This window comes from Chiloscyllium plagiosum, unplaced genomic scaffold, assembly GCF_037043375.1.
Source record: "Chiloscyllium plagiosum isolate Xiang-an unplaced genomic scaffold, Cpla_swu_hap1 HiC_scaffold_16, whole genome shotgun sequence".
Taxonomy (NCBI): domain Eukaryota; kingdom Metazoa; phylum Chordata; class Chondrichthyes; order Orectolobiformes; family Hemiscylliidae; genus Chiloscyllium; species Chiloscyllium plagiosum.
Window position 1 is genome coordinate 35,532,718 of NW_028270154.1, and position 18,520 is coordinate 35,551,237.

At 37.1% G+C, this 18,520-nt stretch overlaps 1 protein-coding gene across 4 annotated transcripts; it reads left to right on the plus strand.

The window, feature by feature from the left end:
* The first annotated feature begins 1,525 nt into the window (after nt 1-1,525).
* Nucleotides 1,526-11,570, plus strand: camlg (calcium modulating ligand). Of its 4 annotated transcripts, none has more exons than XM_043703456.2 (4): nt 1,526-1,730; nt 4,839-5,308; nt 9,270-9,335; nt 10,670-11,570. In XM_043703456.2, exons 1-4 carry the CDS (start codon nt 1,571-1,573, stop codon nt 10,859-10,861), a joined length of 888 nt encoding a protein of 295 aa, XP_043559391.1. In that variant the 5' UTR covers nt 1,526-1,570; the 3' UTR covers nt 10,862-11,570. The 4 variants fall into 4 exon arrangements, with proteins under 4 accessions (XP_043559391.1, XP_043559394.1, XP_043559393.1 ...); XM_043703459.2 differs by having other exon boundaries at nt 1,526-1,709; XM_043703458.2 differs by having other exon boundaries at nt 1,527-1,709; nt 4,836-5,308.
* Nucleotides 11,571-18,520: the final 6,950 nt, after the last annotated feature.

The window sequence follows — 18,520 nt, forward strand, 5'->3', positions numbered from 1 at the left end:
GAAAGATAAACATTTATACTTCCAGTGTATGTCAATGAGTTATTGTATTTTCATTTAATAACTTTTTCTTTGATTATAAACCAATAATTGCATTTAACAAAGAAAAGTAGTTGATAGTTTTTTTAGTTAAAAACTGAAATTAATTAGGCATTTTATAGGCCATCCTGGTAACAGTGATATGTATTTTTATTTTGTACTGTGACCTGTAGAATAGTGGGAGCAGATTGACAGTTCACTCCTGCAACTTTCGTTGTAACAATATGGCCTCAGTTCAACATCTAATCTGTAAAATGACATCTCCAAAATGAATGTACTGGAGTATCCCTTAAATATCTGGAATTAAATCCGCACAATGGGACTTGAAGCAACCATTTCTTGACTCAGAGTCACAGATGCAGTCAACTGAACTGGGGCTGTCATCTGGGGACCTGAGTCAAACTGCAACAAAGAATTTTCCACATATTCATCACAACAAAAACAATGTATCATTAGGTTTTTCTTTAAGAACATATTTAATTTGGAGGACGCAAGGGAACCAAATAAAGAGTCAGTCTATTGGTGAATAAGTTAATACATAGAGGAGAGTGGTGGTTAATGGAGGCTGATTTGTACAGAGAACCCTGACACCATCCAGGTGGAGGATAAATGTGAAGGAATTGGATAGCCCTGCTGAAAAATGCACGGTCAGAACAGGGAAACAACAAACTGTTAAATTGATAGATGGTGCTATCAATTACAGAGATGGTTAAAAGACTAGCAAGAGAGAAGAAATGGATTGAAGAAAAATGTTCCACGAGGCAAGAACAGGCTCAAATTGTGGGTCAGCTCTATAGCAGTTCCTCTTTTGCAGTTCCTAGAAAGAAGTTGTGTGATGTCGGGGATCTATATGACATTAGGAGATCACGAAAGCTAAGTCTCCAAAGGAGATGAAGTCCATGATAATTCCTGGAAATAATTACTTATTGTTCAATGATAAGGTCTGGCATATAGAGGGGGAGGATGAGGTATCAGAGAATTGTCCCTCAACTTAGACAAGGTCAATATTTGTTCGCTAATAACCATATTGGGCAGGTTCAATGCATCATTTATTACTTGTCTAATTACCATCCCCATTTGCCCTTACAACATCAGCCCTTTTGACATTAATGCTGCATTTCTAACAATGCAGGGCACATATTTGTTTCAGACAATGCCAAATGGGCCAGCTGCCTGCATTAAGCAGTGTCTGATATTTAATTGCATTGATGGCAATGGATCTGAACATGGTCAATTTGATATTGCCCATTCTAGGCCCCAGCATCCACAACACATTTCCAGCCCTTTCTGCATTATTTGAGAATTCAAGCAGAATTTTGCTTTACTGAACTCTGATTCAAGGTTTGCTAAAATAATTTTTAAAAGGTGAAGTGGGTAATGTATTTTGTGAACATGTGATTGTGATTCCCTCTGCCAGTTAACAATGACAACATTGGTCTTGGTGCTCAGCCCTCCTTGGTGACATCATCAGAGTGCGCCCGGCTGTTGTGCGCTTTGGCGGCTCCACCCGCGACTGTCTCCGTCAGCGGGAGGGATGGAGAGCGGCGGCGAACAGGAGGACCAGCAGCAACAACAGAAGAAGAAAATGAGCTCGGAGCGGAGGAGAGCCGAGCTCCGCCGGAGGAAGTTGCTGCTGAACTCGGAGGAGCGGCTGAACCGGATCATGGGTTTCAGTAAGAGCGGGCCGGGCCCGGGTGAGTGGGAGTAGGGATTGCGGCCTGGTCCTCCTCGCTGCCTTCAGCCCCTTAGCAACCGGCAGAGCAGGAGAGACATTCCCGGGCAGGGTTTGAAAGAGCGGCTGTAAACACCCGGGGGGAGGACACGATAATTCTCCCACCCCCACATCACCCCATTTTATTCCACCAGCAACATGAGTCAAAATCAATTCTTCTCCCATTCTTCCTCCCAGAGCAACAGAGCCCACTCTTACTGAAAGCAAATACAGCGCACTTCCAGGGCACAGTGGGAGCGAGCCTGACAAGGAGTGTGGTTATGAAAATATGATACATTCTTTTACTAGCAAGTCATGCGTGAGAGGAGGGGTGTGGCGGTGATGGTTGGTTTAAAAATCACCCTTTTAGCCTTTATTCTGAATGATTGATTGTTCTCCCGATGCTTGGCTGATTAGCTTAACCATGTCTTAAAATACGGTTTAAATCAAGGGCTTCAGGGATGATTTGTCTTAACGAATTTTGAGAAGATTTGTATACAACCCAGAGAGAAACCCTTATTTGTTTGTGATGTTGAAGGAAAGGAGGGAGAGAGCGTGGAGAAATATTTATTTTCTACTTTCACTGGGTGTCGGATGAGAGTCTGAACGAGACATTCTAAAATGGCAAAATCAAAATGTACTTGAATCATGTTTGTCCATCTGATTGATTAGTGTTCATTCAAATTGGGCTTAAGCTGTACTTTCTACAGTGAGTGATATTTACAACTATCACTTTAGGAAGAGTGTGTATTCTATTTTAACAGTAGATAAATGTATACCCATGAGTGTCTGACTTTTTTTTTGCAAATATCATGCAGTACATGCTGACGAATTGCAGTAATTTTGTGCTGAAAATATTTTGCTGGCCAGCATAAACATTTCTGATCTGACTTCTCTTAGAAGAATGGGTTGATATATCACTTCTATATTTACAAATTACGGTCTTCAATTGTGCTAAATGTTATAATGGAACTTCCTTAGAGGAAAATAACTGGAACCCATTGCTTTGGCCTATCTAATTTAAATAGCCATTTTTCCAGATTGCTGAAAATTGTAAGTTGTCAGATATGTATATATGAACACTTAATTAAAAAATTATTTTCACTTTACTAGTATAAATTATTAAAATTGAGAACTGTTGACTAGAAAAAATGGTAACAGCCTCTGACTGCTTAGAAACGTACAGGCAATAAAGGTAACATCCTGGGTCACACTTGTCCTCACATTTTGCAGGTGATGCCTCCACTCAAATCCTGGATCTTTCTAATATTCTCAGATACCAGGGAAACAGTGAATGCTTCCACACTTTGAGACTGTATCCAGTGTTTCAAAACTGCTCACAATTCTTCCCTCAATCTACTAAGTCCCTCTTTGCTGGTCTCTGAAACTCTCTACACAGTCATGCCACACCCTGGATTCCTTTTCTTGTGCACCTGGATTCCAAATTGACCTAATGTTGCAAAAGTCAATGTCCCAAAAATAGAATAACATCTTTTTTCTTTATAAAACCCCTGACTCATTGTGACCAATGCAGTGAGGTATCAGCTATTCGGTGAATTGTCTTTGTATCCAGCACTTGCTTCTTCTAACGGACATTATCTGTATTTCAAGTGCCCAGCAATTGTACAGTATCTGTTTGTTTCTTTAAACTATTGTAGGATAAGCTTTGTTTGTTAATAAAGGGTAAATTATTGGAAATCTGATAAAGAAAAGGGAATGCTAAGAGCACAGCAGGTCAATCAGCATTTACAGGTTATAAAAATCAATCTAATTGTGTACACCAAGAAAACATACTTGAAACATTATAATCTGTTTTTCCTTTGCTAATTGACTTGCGTATTACCACATTTTTATACATTTGCTGTTACACTTTGTTACTCCTAACACCAAGTACTGTTGTTGCTCTTCTGTGTGGGTTTAATCCTACTCAGGAGCAGCAATCTTAATCTCATTTGTTCACTATATTTGAATATTCTGTTATCGCATTTTCTTTAACCACTCGTATAACATTTTTAAAAACAAATCTGGAGTGATATTGGTTCTAATCGCTAACCCAGACGTTCATTTTGCATATTTAATTCTGAAACTGCATCGCAAATTGTCTTAGCCAGGTTGTCCCATTGGAAATATTTGTGGTTCAAGTGTTTAGTTTGAGCCAACTGATTTTCAGGTTCCCAATATTGTTTTAATTATCTGAAAGGAATATTTTGCATATTTTCTCTCATTGAAACAAAACTTCAGAATATTGATTCTTGGATCCCCACCAATTATAACTGATTGCACTATGGTTCCAGAGAGATCATTATAATTCTGATCTGAAGGCTCCTACTGACATATACTTATGAACTGATTTAGACCGAGATTGGTGGTTCATGATTTGTACTTTTAAAAACATGCAGACAAGATTATAGTAACAATGCAGCATAAAACAATTGAGAATGCATCAGGAATACATAAACTTCTGCTCTACAATTTTTATTGTGGGATATGGGAGAGCAGATGTTGTGTTAGTGAGTCCATGATAGATGTGGCAACTATCATATTGTTGTTTTTACTTGATCACTAAACAGATGAAACAAATATGTGACCAATTAACATGTGAATGCCAGCATTGTTTTTGCTAGTACTTACCTTTGCATCCTAAATGTCCTTCAAAAATACTGTGGTAATAATCAGGGTTCACTTTTTCTAGCAGCAAGTAATGAATTAAGTTAGCATATTCCTCACTTAATTGGGGATATTTGTTAGAATCCATCCCAGGCTGATGATATGAAAATCTCTTTGATAACCAATAAGTCCCTCTGTAAAACTAATGTAGTGTGGAGTGTTTTTCTTGGGTTAACAGTAAAGTGTATGATACAAGGAATTACACACTTTTTACATGCACAGGGTCTAATCTGACTTGAAATTAAGCATTGTTGAAGAAGAAATTGCCTGAGCTTCCAATAATGATGTACATCACTGTAAAGAATTCAGAAATGTCCTGCTGACTTTTAAAAAAAAAAACCCAGATTAATGTTTCCACACATTTCAAATGCCGTTAATAAGAAAGACAAATACAATTTCTCTCATTTTCCTTCTCTTTCAGAAGAGGAGAACAGAATAGATTCTCTTCCACCCTATGAACTGGAGAAAACAGAGTCATTGCAAAATTCTAGCCTTCCCAAAAGAACCCCAGGAATTACAAATGAAACTGCTGATGGTTCAGTGACATCCATCCATTACACTAATGGGAAAGAGCTTCAACAGCCATATTCTGTAGACACAAGAGACTCTCTTAGCAAAATTAATGAGGCTGATAATAGTTTAGGGCAAGGAAGTCGGCACCTAGGTAAAGCTGATGTGCCGGTAGAGCAGGCCCAGCGTGCTCCACGTCGTGGTATTGAGCAGTATATATCACGATTTGACGAAGCAATGAAACTCAGAAACCAACTGATGAGTGAGAAGACCAGCCACGAAAATGGAGGCGGGGGTGAAGAGTTCGGTACATTCCGTGTTTTCCGATTAGTGGGGAGTGCTCTGCTAGCCTTAATGGTTCGAGTCTTTATATGCAAATATTTGGTGAGTACCACAGCTTGATTCTGGTATAAAATATATGTGCATTACGAGGAGAGAAGTTTTTAATGTGTATTAGTGTATGTTTGATATGTTTACAGCTCTCCTGTGTTGTTGCTTAGTAACTCAGAGGTTCCTATCATCATCTGTCAAAAAATGCACCAAATTTTGTAACAAATGGTGAAGTAAATATTTTGTAGTTGTCCTGGGCAGTTACTTTTTTTTTATCCACTGATTAGGTGACCTCTTGCCTCCTATAGATTATGCTGCTGCTTGTCATCATACTTGAATCCTTTAACCCCACGATCATTCTTATGTGAATGTATTGTGCTGCTTCCAAGGCTAGAATGCTGTCTGTCTTGGGGCAAATCTAAGATCTAACACACTTTATGTTGAACTTTATCTGTGAGTTTTGTCTACTCATTTACTCTATCCATGCTCCTTTGTAATTTTCTCTTGCATCAGTGCTGTTTGCTGCACCTCCCTACTTGGTGCCATCTGCAGATGTGGGGACACAACCTGCTCACAGGTCACTGATAAATATAATTGCAAGCTGAAGCTTCAGGTTTATCACTTGTTAGATCCTGCCAAGTAGAGTACTTACTCTTTAATTCCCACTAATTTCCAAGTGACGTTGTAATTTTACTTTAGATTCTGTTCACTTTTTTGGTTTTGTCAATTTCTTTTGTGAAACATTAACAAATTCCTTTGGAAATTCATGTAGATAAAGATAATGGCAATGATAATAGCAATCAAAATCCCTTTATCTAGTGTTAAGCTGTCTTGAAAATATTCAACTAGATTAGACATGATTTGCCCTGCATAAATGAACATCTAAATGTAATATTGAGAACAACTGTTTAATGTTCATCTATTCAGTGTGTGACTTTTCATTGGGAAGGTTAATACACACTACCTGTGCATCTTCCTTCCTTTATTAACATCTATAACTCTCTTGATTGTTTAAACATAGATTTTTTTTTTGTTTTGCAAGTCCATTTTTAGTTTGACCTTTTTCAAATTTCAGTAATCTCTCAGCCTGTTAAAAGTTGTAATTTGTTTCTATGCTAAATGCATTTTTTGGGTTCTCTGCCTTACAACTACCATCGCCAATATGACTGCCTAGAATATATTAAAAAATCAAATGTTACTGTTGTGAAATTTAACTTCCATTTGTTGCATGCAATGCATTGTGAGTAGTGTCTTGAATATCATACAGTTTTTTTAGGGTAATTGCCTCAGGACAACTTGGGTTTTGCTCGAAGTTTTCTGTTTCCATAACTTTTGGTGCCTTTTTTGAATTGTTAAGCCTCGTAAATTCAATCATTTTCTGCATTTTAATGTTTCTTATGTTACAAACCTAATTCCTGTCAATAAGTTAATCCAGGACAACAGGCAAAAGAATTCAAAACTATTTTCAATTTTTAATATTCATTTGGAAAATTGGATATTGCTGACTACCTAATGTTAATAACTTTGCTTTGAGTTTCCGCTTCTGCTTGTTTTTTGCTGTAAATTTCCTATTAATTGAATTGTGACTTTTCTGTCATTTTTATAATTTATAGACTTTTGAAGACTGTTAAAATCAAAATCAGGCTCCAGCTGCATATCTAACGTTTACATTTACAGCTTTAAATAGCCTACAAAGTTCCGACTGTGCGTGTACTTAATGGAGTGTAGACTTTGTTGCTTTAAAGGATATAGTTTAATCTAAGCAGCAAAATAGTATATTATGCATGAAATAGCACAGGACTGGTTTCCATACAAAACAAAATGTGCAAACCAGATGTTCTTCTCCATATAGCTTTTGTTACAAATAAATCATAAATGTGGCATGGGTCATTTAACCTTTCATTTGTAGCTGAGGAGGCTGATGGGTCTTAATCACCAACCTGTTCTATGAAGAAAGGCATTGCAGGTGCTGCCGAAATCATTCCACCAATTTTCTAATAGTTATCATTCTATTGTACTAGGAACAAAATGCTTGAATAAAATCCTTCTTCCCAGCATATTTTACATGTAAAAAGCAGCAAATGGTTTTCCAAAAAATTATTTTTCAAAAATATTGCTGAAAGAAAAGATTTCATGAAGTGCCGTCATTCCCTATTTGCATAAACCTTAAAAATGACAAATAAATATGGAAGGAGGATGATGAATTGATTCTATCATAAAACTAATGGATGGAAAATTAACTGTATGCGAGAGAGATGGCAATGGTACCAGTTGCAAATTAAAACTAGTTAAGAGGTTCTATGTATGCTTTATGTCTTGAGAAGGTGCTTTTATGTATCAAAGTGTTAACTTATTTTTAAATTGGTCTGGAGTCCTGCAACTTCTTAAACCCTTGCACACTGTGGAATTATTGAAGTTTTTAAACGATTATAATATTCAATAGTAGAAATGTTTAGAAATGACTTATAGATTATCTCTCATAATTTGAGAATGCTGTCATCTAAAGTACAGTTGCAGTGTTTAGCTGGTAATCACATTTCCCCAATTAAACCCTGAGTCCAAGTGAGGTCCTGCAGTTAATCCTGTTTGAGAAATTTTCTGGATGCCAGGTATTTGTAAATGTCAGATCCAGATAGTTTTATGCTCTGCTCTTGCTAACAAAAATTAACACATGGCTGACCTCGCTGTGAAATGCTTAAGTGTGTTTTCTATTTGTTGCTTAAACATTTCTTGATATTTGATCAAAAATGTGAAAATTCTACATGGATTGATTCTTTCCAATTATGTCATAAAATCTAAAATTATTAGTTGACACTTTCATTGTGAAAATTGTATAGTATCAAAAACCTATGACCTTCCCAGTGCCATAGAAAAATGAAAGTAGTACAGTTAATCGATTACTCAGTTCTGAAGAAGGGTCAGTGGACTCAAAAGTTAACTGTTTTCTGTCCACATATACTGTCAGATCTGCTGAGTTTTCTTTCAGCCATTTCTGTTTTGTTTCAGATTCCCACCATTTGCAGTTCATTGTGTTATTACATTTTATTCCGTTGTCCAGGTCAAGTGATGAGACTACTTATGGTCAAAATGGTTGGTAAATATTCTTAGAGATTTAATGTAAACTTGCTTGGTTCTACAAAGTTAAAAATCGCACAACACCAGGTTATAGTCCAACAGGTTTAATTGGAAGCACGCTCGCTTTTGGAGCGACGTCCTTCATCAGGTGATTGTATCACCTGATGAAGGAGTGTCGCTCCGAAAGCGAGTTTGCTTCCAATTAAACCTGTTGGACTATAACCTGGTGTTGTGTGATTTTTAACTTTGTACACCTCAGTCCAACACCGGCAACTCCAAATCATTGCTTGGTTCTGGTATTGATAAACAATTGCTGAAGCATTGTGAATCTGTGGAACATTTCCCCTCCCCACTCTGCATTGCATGCATCTTTGATCAAGATCTGACCACCCTGTATTCCTATATGTATTTAGAATGCAGACCTGTCACAACTGCAAATGTTGCCAAAATTAGTAAGGTCACATAACAAATAATCTGCACATTGAATCCCTTAAAGAAGCAAGCAATGGATGTTCTTACTAATATCAAGGATTGAGTCACAAAGCACATATGATTAGGTTTCTCTCTTCTGTCATTGTGGTATTTCTGTAAGAAGCATTTGTGGATAAGTTCATTACACACTAAGTGTAGTCAGTGACAATAAGAATCTGGAATAATTATGCAAATACTGTAGTACTTTCACAGTTATCATAAGTCATGCTTAACTATTTTCCATTGAACAGCTCAGAAGTATTCCAGCTTTTTTATTGTTATGATGCAATTACACTGTGTAGAAATAATAGAATTTTAGTTAACAAAAGATGATCTTCAGCCTGTTATATATGTACTTCGTCTTTGACAGAACTGTCTAATATAACCCCAAACTTGGCTTTTTCGTTGTTTAGTATCATTAATTTTTCTTTGTTTTAATGGATTTTTTTTTCCTCTGAATATTTTGCAGGCCATTTTTGCTCCATTTCTTACTCTTCAACTTGCATATATGGGGTTATCAAAGTACTTTCCAAAGGTATGATTTATATCTCTTAAGTGTTCTGTGGTTATATGTCACCCGAAGTTAATGAAGTTGAATCTTCAGAAACCACTCCTATACACAGTGAAAGTGATATTTAAGTTTCTGAAACCATTTCTAGATTGCACTGTTTATGTACTTTCTCGTGATTTCATGTTTTAGGAGAAGAAAGCAAACACAAGCAATTTAAGCACCTTAAAGAATCAGCTGCACATTTTCATTGGATTTCAGATTGGTTTAAAAATTTCACCTTGTTGCAAAAAAGTGTCCTTGGCAGAAAGGGATACGATCCAATCTGTGCTTTAAAATCAGCTTTACAAATCAGCTGTCTTTTTGTCTGTATCCTCTTTATAAGTTAATACTCTGCAATTAATCAAAGAGTTCTTAGATCTTTTATAATTCTTGAAAATGATTTGTAATAATCAGTGTCTGTTTAACAAATTTAAGCCAAAGTTATCAAAAGCTTGTCACAAAAAAAATTTAAACATGTGAGTATGGAGATTTAGTTTCCGTATAATAAGGATTTGTTTGCCACACATTTGGTTAAAAGATCATCTTTTTTTTTAAAATCAAGGTGCTGCTTTATTTTCATGTTTACAATAGTCAAAAATAGCAGCTGCCTTTCTGATTTGGGTGGGAGAAAACAAAACTAAAATTACATTAGAAGTGATTAGAGAAATTACCCATAATCAACAGCAACACTCCAGCGTGTCAATAAATAATTCTGATCTTTTGCTTTGACTATTATTTGCTAAACTCAGAATAAAATATAAGCATTTTTTTAAACAACTCTTTTCTATTCCTATATGTTCATAACTTTCTCATAAGTGAACTTCTCACTGCATTGTTGTTTGGTCTGCAGACAACATGGGATCTTTGAGGAGAAAGTGAGGTCTGCAGATGCTGGAAATCAGAGCTGAAAATGTGTTGCTGGAAAAGCGCAGCAGGTCAGACAGCATCCAGGGAACAGGAGAATCGACGTTTTGGGCATAAGCCCTTCTTCAGGAATGAGGAAAGCTTCATTCCTGAAGAAGGGCTTATGCCCGAAACGTCGATTCTCCTGTTCCCTGGATGCTGCCTGACCTGCTGCGCTTTTCCAGCAACACATTTTCAGACAACATGGGGTGCTGAGGGTTAATGATGACACTGAATGAAGCAATCTACATTATAGGTTAATGCTATCATTTGCTCTGATATATGTAAGTGTAACAGTTGAAGGGCCCAAAACAACCGCAAACATTTTTCACTTTAAACTTCAATGAGTGCAGTAATATGAGATATATCATATAGGGGGGAAAAGTATTGCTAACTATGAATCTGCTCCATCATAGAGTGAAAAGAAGGTAAAGACGACAGTGCTGACTGCTGCCCTGCTTCTGTCAGGAATCCCTGCTGAGGTCATCAATCGCTCTATGGATACGTATGGAAAAATGGGAGATGTGTTTGCAGACCTGTGTGTTTATTTTTTCACCTTTATATTTTCTCATGAAGTAATTGTTTTTATTGGTGTTGATTTGCCTTGATGTCATTGGGGCATGGGAAGGAGAAGGAATCAAGACAAGTTCTGTTTAATCTAACTTTGCCACTTCCAGTATGTCATTCATCAGTCTTAACGGGCACTGGATGTTTCAGGAAGTTGCAGCCTATCAAACCCTTTTCTGAATTACTGTATTCAGAAATATCCGAAACACAAAATTGAACAGATAAAACTAAATTGTTATAAGCTTAGGAAAACAGCATATGGAGATTTCAGTTCCATGTATGTGTTATTTATGAACCAAGTATGTCAAGAAATATTTTTCCTTTTTAACTTAAGGTTTTGACATCAAATGTTACTTTGGTACAGCTTTTGAAGGCTGAGTTGAAAATGTATAAAACTTACATCTGCATATACATCTCAGCTTATAAACAATCTGTAGTGCCACAAAAATGCACAGATATTTATTTTGAAAAGTTAACATTACTGTGAATATTATCATTGCCTGTTTGACACCTGCATTGGTTTGATACCATGCTTTACTAGGAAGATCCCACTGTCCAGTGTGTTTCTTATTTGACTTTAATTGTAACATATATTAAGTTAATTTACCCGTGTTTTATATTTATATTGTATTAGATCACCTTATTTGTAGTAACTTGTTGGATACTATGCATTTCCTGTAAGTTGTTGAGAGCAAGAGCAAACATTTTCATTGTGCAGTTTACGATTCATTAAAAACTAAATGCATAACACTTTCGAAGTCATTCTAAATACTTGTGAAAATATCGCAAAATGCCATTGTTAGAAAATATTTAGTAACTGATCACTTCCTGTTTTCATCTTTACCTGACTAGGTTAGATTTGAAGTTAATAAATATTTATGCAAATGCACTTGCCTTTCAAGCTAAGATGTAGGATAAATCAGTAAGGTAGGTGTAAAGGGTGTAGTATGGGAAGGACAATCTACGTTTTTTTAGTGGCTGCAAAGCATGCCAGATGGTGTTTATAAACTCAAATTCTGGAATTTCAAGTAAATTTCCATCTCTTGATAAATCAAATTTCCTCAATGTCTATTTTTTTTCCAAAGTAGCATCTACTTTTGATACATAGTGCCAAAAGAGATTTTATCAAGGTAATGTGCCTCTTCAGCATCGTATCAAAACTGTTCCTTTATTCACTTTTTATCTCATGCACATTTCCAGCAGAAGTCACTTAATTCAATGTTTCCATAATGAAATTGTATTTGTGGAAGCTAGGGAACATGTATGTAACTTAGTTGAAAATGATAATATATACACATATACAACATGATAATCATGCAATAAAATGACATACACAAGATGAAGTGTGCAACTTTGGTATACTTAACTTTGTCAAAATTGAGGGATGGATATGGTGGACAGTGGTGAATAGTTCATAGTATCACCTGATAAGCTGCTTGTGAAATGGAGGGCAATTGCCTATTGTCTGGAGAATGTTTCAGTACTCATAGCACTTGAGAAATTATCTGACAAAGTAATCTCTGACTTCTTGGAGGACCCTCAAACATCCTGTTTGCTAAGCTTTGCTGAATCCTGACTTGAAAGAATAGCATCAGATTGCTTGCAATATGCTTAGGAAAGGGGACCGTGGCAACTTAGATTTTTTTCAAAATCCCTTCTATGTTGCGGTCAATGAAACCAACTTGTAACTATTGCTTTGGTGAAATTAGTGAACCGAACACTGTAAAAAACTTTCTTGTTGTGAATATCATAGTACTGCCCCATTTGCTACTTCCCACTACTCAGTAAAATTAGTTTTAGCATGTTTGATATTCCATTGTTCTTTTGAAGGCATCAGTTCCTACAGTACAATTCCATTAGTTTGTTGTGGAAGCAACAGTTTGTCTGTGATCCCAGACAGGCTTTTCTTTACTCTGGTGGGCTGAGGGCATTCTCATACTGGTGGGTCACCGTCATCTTCCCAAGTGCCATCAGGGATCGTAATATGAATAGGCTGTTCACACACTGAATGTTTTTTTTTACAAAATGACTTCAAGGTTTTGGTGGTGTCAATAAATCTCATCATGTGAACCCTTGTCTTACATTTCAGTCTTGTTGATCACTAAAGCTAATCAATTTACCAGCATATACAAATGAATGCAAACAGCGCATTAATGTTACACAGTAATTACGAATTGCTTCTAGATTATATTTATTGCACTTGTTTTGTTATCAGTCCAAACAAATTGCTAACAAACACTGAAGATGAGGTAATGTATTAAAGTTGTGTGATTTTAAAATGAGAAATAAATAGCTTAAGTACATTTCAAGTTATTACAGTCTGTTTTTATAAGTAGACAAATACAATAAAGTCCCTGTTGTCAGCTCGCAAGTATTTAGAATTCTTAGGCAACCAGCCATGGAGACTAAAAGGGGAATTCTGGACACTTGGGATCCTGGCATTGGGGGACTTTGCTGGGAAGGGAATAATGAATTAGATGCTTTCTTGAAGCTAGTTGAAGACATACTTTGAAGCATGGAGATTTCCCAGATTCAAATGGGAATGATTGGATTGTGCTGCTTGTTTTTAAAATACACAGCTCAGCTTGTGACAGCAACAAAGTATCTCCTATGTAACTGACTAGCGAATTTAGATAACGGCCCATATACACCAGATAATTGGGAGATTTCAGTATAAAGCATAAAAAATATTCCTCTGCAGGTCGTCACATTGCTGTTTTTTGTCTGCTTGATGCATTTTCTGTTTTGATATATAAAATTGTGTTACTACCTTAAGTTCATTCGGTAAAACTCTGGACATCAAGTTTTGTTCATGCAGTAGTAAAGCATTCTTTGGAAATCAGGCAACTCATTCAATTTAACTCCTAGAATGTTGCTATTAGGGAAGAAAATATAATTTAAAAATATTCATAGCCAAATGGAAGTTTTGATAAGATGTAGGATCTGTTTAGACTGTATTTCCTTGCTGTATACCACAACCCTTGATCCTGACTGTTGAAAAATCTGATGATTGTGTCTTGAGAAGAAACTGAGCATCTGAAGTTATTTAAAGTATAAACTACGAAGATTCATAATGCTTTGAATGGTGAAATTTCTCGGTTTCTCAATTCTAACAGGCTGATCCCTTAGCCTAAGACTATTCCCTACTAGTAGCTTCTCCTGACTCAATGAAGCATCAACACTGTCAGGCCCTTAAAAATATTAATCACCTCTCATTGTTTGAAATAAGAATATAAATGAAACAAATCAAAATGGTAACAATAGTTGAGTTTATGGAATACATTCACAATAGTTTCACTATGTTGTGGGCGGCATGGTGGCACAGTGGTTCGCACTGCTGCCTCACAGCGCCAGAGACCCGGGTTCAATTCCCGCCTCAGGCGACTGACTGTGTGGAGTTTGCACATTCTCCCCGTGTCTGTGTGGGTTTCCTCCTGGTGCTCCGGTTTCCTCCCACAGTCCAAAGATGTGCTAAATTGCCCGTAGTGTTAGGTGAAGGGGTAAATGTAGGGGTATGGGTGGGTTACGCTTCGGTGGGTCGGTGTGGACATGTTGGGCTGAAGGGCCTGTTTCCACACTGTAATCTAATCTAATCTAATACTATGTTGTTGATCCAAGCAGAGACTATTTTAGGCTTTGCTTTGAATAATGAAATGACTTACTAATCTCATTATAGGAGACCCTCCAGGCAAGACTGATCATAATGATAAAAGTTCACATTGAGTTTGAGAGTGGCATGTAAGTTTACTTGCTTTCAATGTGAATGGCTTTTTGTATGTTAATATTCAGAGTTTTAAATTTCTGTGTTTATGAAACAAAAGTTAAATGTATGCATGAATGAACCCAACTGGTTCACTGATGTCCTTCAGAGAAGGAAATCTGCCATCCTTACTTGGTCTGGCAGACATATGACTCCAGATCCACAGGAATCTGGTTGGTTCTCAATTGCTATTTGAAATGGCCTAACAAGCCATTCAGTTGTATTAATTGCTACAAAGCTGTGATGAAGGGCTTATGTCTGAAACGTTGATTCGCCTGTTCCTTGGATGCCATATTCACTCTACCAAGTTCTTGCCCATTAACTTAACCTGTCTACACACCTCTGTAGATTTTTTTGTGTCATCCTCACCACTTGCCTTCCCACCTGTTTTTGTGTTATTTGCAAACTTGGAATACAGTGTGCAATTCTGGTCTCTCTGCTATCAGAAGGATGTTGTGAAAGAGTTCAGAAAAGATTTACAAGTTTGTTGCCAGGGTTGGAGGGTTTGAGTTAGAGGGAGGATTGGAATTTCCCAGAGCATTGGAGGCTGAGGGGTGACCTTATACAAGTTTATAAAATCAGGGGCATGGATAGAGTAAATAGACAAGGTATTTTCCCTGGGGTGGAGGAGTTCAAAACTAGGGAGCATAGGTCTAAGATGGGAGGGGAAAGGTTTAAAAGGGACATGCAACTCTTCCACACAGAGAAGTGTGTATGGAAGGAGTTACCAGAGGAAATGGTGGAGGCTGGTACAATTGCAACATTTAACAGGCATCTGGGTGTGTATATGAATAGGGAGGGTTCAGAGGAATATGGGCCAAATGCTTTCAAAAGAGACTAGATTTATCTAGGATATGTGGTCGGTATGGGCGAGTTGAACCGAAGGGTCGATATCCATTCTATACATCTCTAAGAATGTATGACTATATTACATTCACTTTCCTGATCCAAGCCATTAATGTAAGGTATAAGTAATTATGGCCCCCAGCATTGTGTCATTTCACCGATTACAATTTGTCATCCTGAAAATGCCACCCACATCCCAATTCCCTGTGTCCTATTAGTTAACCAATTCTTGACCAATACTACCTACAACACCATGGGCTCTTATTAAGTAGCTTAATGTATGATACCATATCAAATGCCTTCTGAAAATCCAGATACATATACTGCTTGTTACTTCCTCAAATAATTCTAATAAAATTTCCAGGTATGATTTTCCCCTTTGTGATACCACACTGATTCTGCTTGATGTTATTGCATATTTTTAAAATCTCTGCTGTTACACCCTTTATAACAGACTGTAACTGGCCTATTTTTATACCTTTGTTATCTTTTCTCTTTAATAAAGTTGATATATGGTGTTTCCTTTGAGGCTTTTCAAGAATCTAAGTCTGCAAATTGCATTTTAGCTCTTCAACTTGGATATGAAGTGCCTCGAGCTGTAAACATTTACTCGAGAAATGTTCACTTCAGGCCATATTGGTGACCAGCAGCTTCCACATGTTGCAGCAGCAACACATCATCCTACCATTACTATTATATTTGTTTTCATTATAAATTAATGACTCAGATTCCCTGTCCTTTACACTTTAATGATATTTAATTTTCTATAAACTACCAAGAAAATTACCAGCATCAATCTAATACTTAAGCATTTTTTCAGAAAAGAGAAGTAAACACTGGAGACCTAAGCACAAAACTGAAGACTACTTTTACTTTAAAGACTACATTTATTCACCAGCCCTACTCATCAGTCATCATCTTTCCCTGCAAAGCTTTGTGATGTCACTTCGCCTAGGTGTCACTACAGCTTTGCCTCTAAATCCAAGCCTTTTATGCTCAGCCACACACCCCGCACTGAAGATTTTACTTCTCGCAGTAAACCCTACTTAAAGCATCTCTGTCCCCCTTTTCAACACTTTGATAAAATTTCCAATATAGTATATATATATAATCAATATACTCCCTCAGTCTTTGTCTCCTTCTGCTGCAGTCCCTGGCTGACATTTCTGTTGCTGTCACTCCGTTTATCCCTCTTTTTGACCCTTCTATACTTCTCCCTTTCTGTTTCTCTCCATTTCTCCTGCTCTGTACCTCCTTCACAGTTTCTCCCTCTCTTTTTCACCCTGGTCATTTGTTCTTCCCTGTCTTCACCATCTGGTTGTCTAGTTGTTTCTCTCCAACTCCATTTCTCCCGCTTTATCCTGTTGCTTGCTTTTTTCTTTCAATTTCTCTTTTTTCTGCTTCTGTTATTTGCTCAGTTTCTCCCTCTTCCATTAGCTTCTCATTGTATTACTTCAAGAAGGAGTCGGATATAGCATTTGGGGCTAAAGGGATCAAAGGATATGGGCAAAAGTGGAAAAGGCTATAGAGTTGGATGATCAGCCATTATTGTAATGAATGGCAGAGCAGGCTAGAAGGACTGAATGGCTGACACCTGGACTTATTTTCTGTGTTTTCTGTGTACTCTCTCTCTATTGCTCTCTTGCAGTTCCTCCTTCCCTGTGGACCCCTTTCTGATCCTCTATCATTGTTCCTCACACATTGATCCTTCCACTGTTTCTCACTCTCGGAATCTCTCTTCCCCCTGCGCACAGAATCTCCCTCTGTCTTTCTTCCTCTCCATTTTCCCTGTTGATACCTCTCTGTTGCTCATTCTCTCTTCTCCATTGTAGTTGTTCCTTCTCTGTTTTTCCTGTTGATCTCTGTCTTTCTCTCCCTTCCTGTTGCTCCCTTCTTGTTTTCCGTTTTGCTGTTTTTTCCCCTCACTCACTTCCACTGTTTCTACCTGTTGTTTTCTCTTCTCCCTCCCTCTTTATTCCCATCTCTCTGTTTCCCTTGCTTGGTAAGTTTTAGAGGCCTTGTTTCATTTAATTCTGATACCTGTATAACTGTTCAGCTGAGACATTAAGCAATAAGACACAGGAGACAGTGTAGTGCAGTAACTTTGGAAGCTTTACTTAGGTTCTAAATAATAATGCCTACTAAAGCAGGGCAGAGACTTTACAGCGTACTAAGGGTGTCCCTTTCTGGTTCAGCTTAAGGACACAGTTAACATCTGGTTTTGTGGTCTCCAGTATCTTGAGAGCCTTTCTCTCCTGGCAGGAAGCAGGATAACTTCAACCTTTTTCTATTGTACTTTGGACATTGAAAACTATTTCTTAATAACCTTTTCCACGCCAGAACCCATAGCATGATCAATGACATTATTACATTCTATTTGGCCCAAGCTAAGCGAGATTTACTGCTAATTTGTCTTAAGGATGATGATCAATCTGTGTCTCGTAAGAATGATGAACATTGACTGATATCACCGCCCACCATTTCCTGACTGATTCCTTAAGTTGTCAATTATTCATTGATTTGAAATGTTCTTTGCCTCTTTATTGAAGAAGAATGGAGGCATTTATAGTCAGGACCCAATATCCTTGAGCTTATGTTTCAATCCTCACTCAGTTTGGTGAAGATTCCTGAAATGAGGACTGACCATCTGTTGGTTTGTTTAATTTGTGCTGTGGTTGAATGATTGGAAACAGTTCATGTTTTCCTTTACTATAAAAGTAAAATTAATACAGAAAATATTATCATTTACAAATTGCTATACAGGGTATGTTAACGTATACAATTACAAACTTTAGCACATTGTTACAAAGTTAACCCTAATACAAAGGTTACATTTACTTAAAGTGAAACTTCAGTCCAAGGACACAGTTGTGATTACGATTTCTTGATCAGAGCTAATGGGCCTGGAGTATACCATCTCTACCTTTTTCAACATTGGAAGTTTGGATCGGAAACTGAAAAGCCTTCATGTTTGCAGTTCTCAGTTGAAACATTAGATTATTGTCTTTACCCTGTTTGAAGTCCCGTGGTGCATTTCTTTGTCAAATGAAGATAAACATAGTCACATGATGCTAAAATACTGTAATATTAGAAT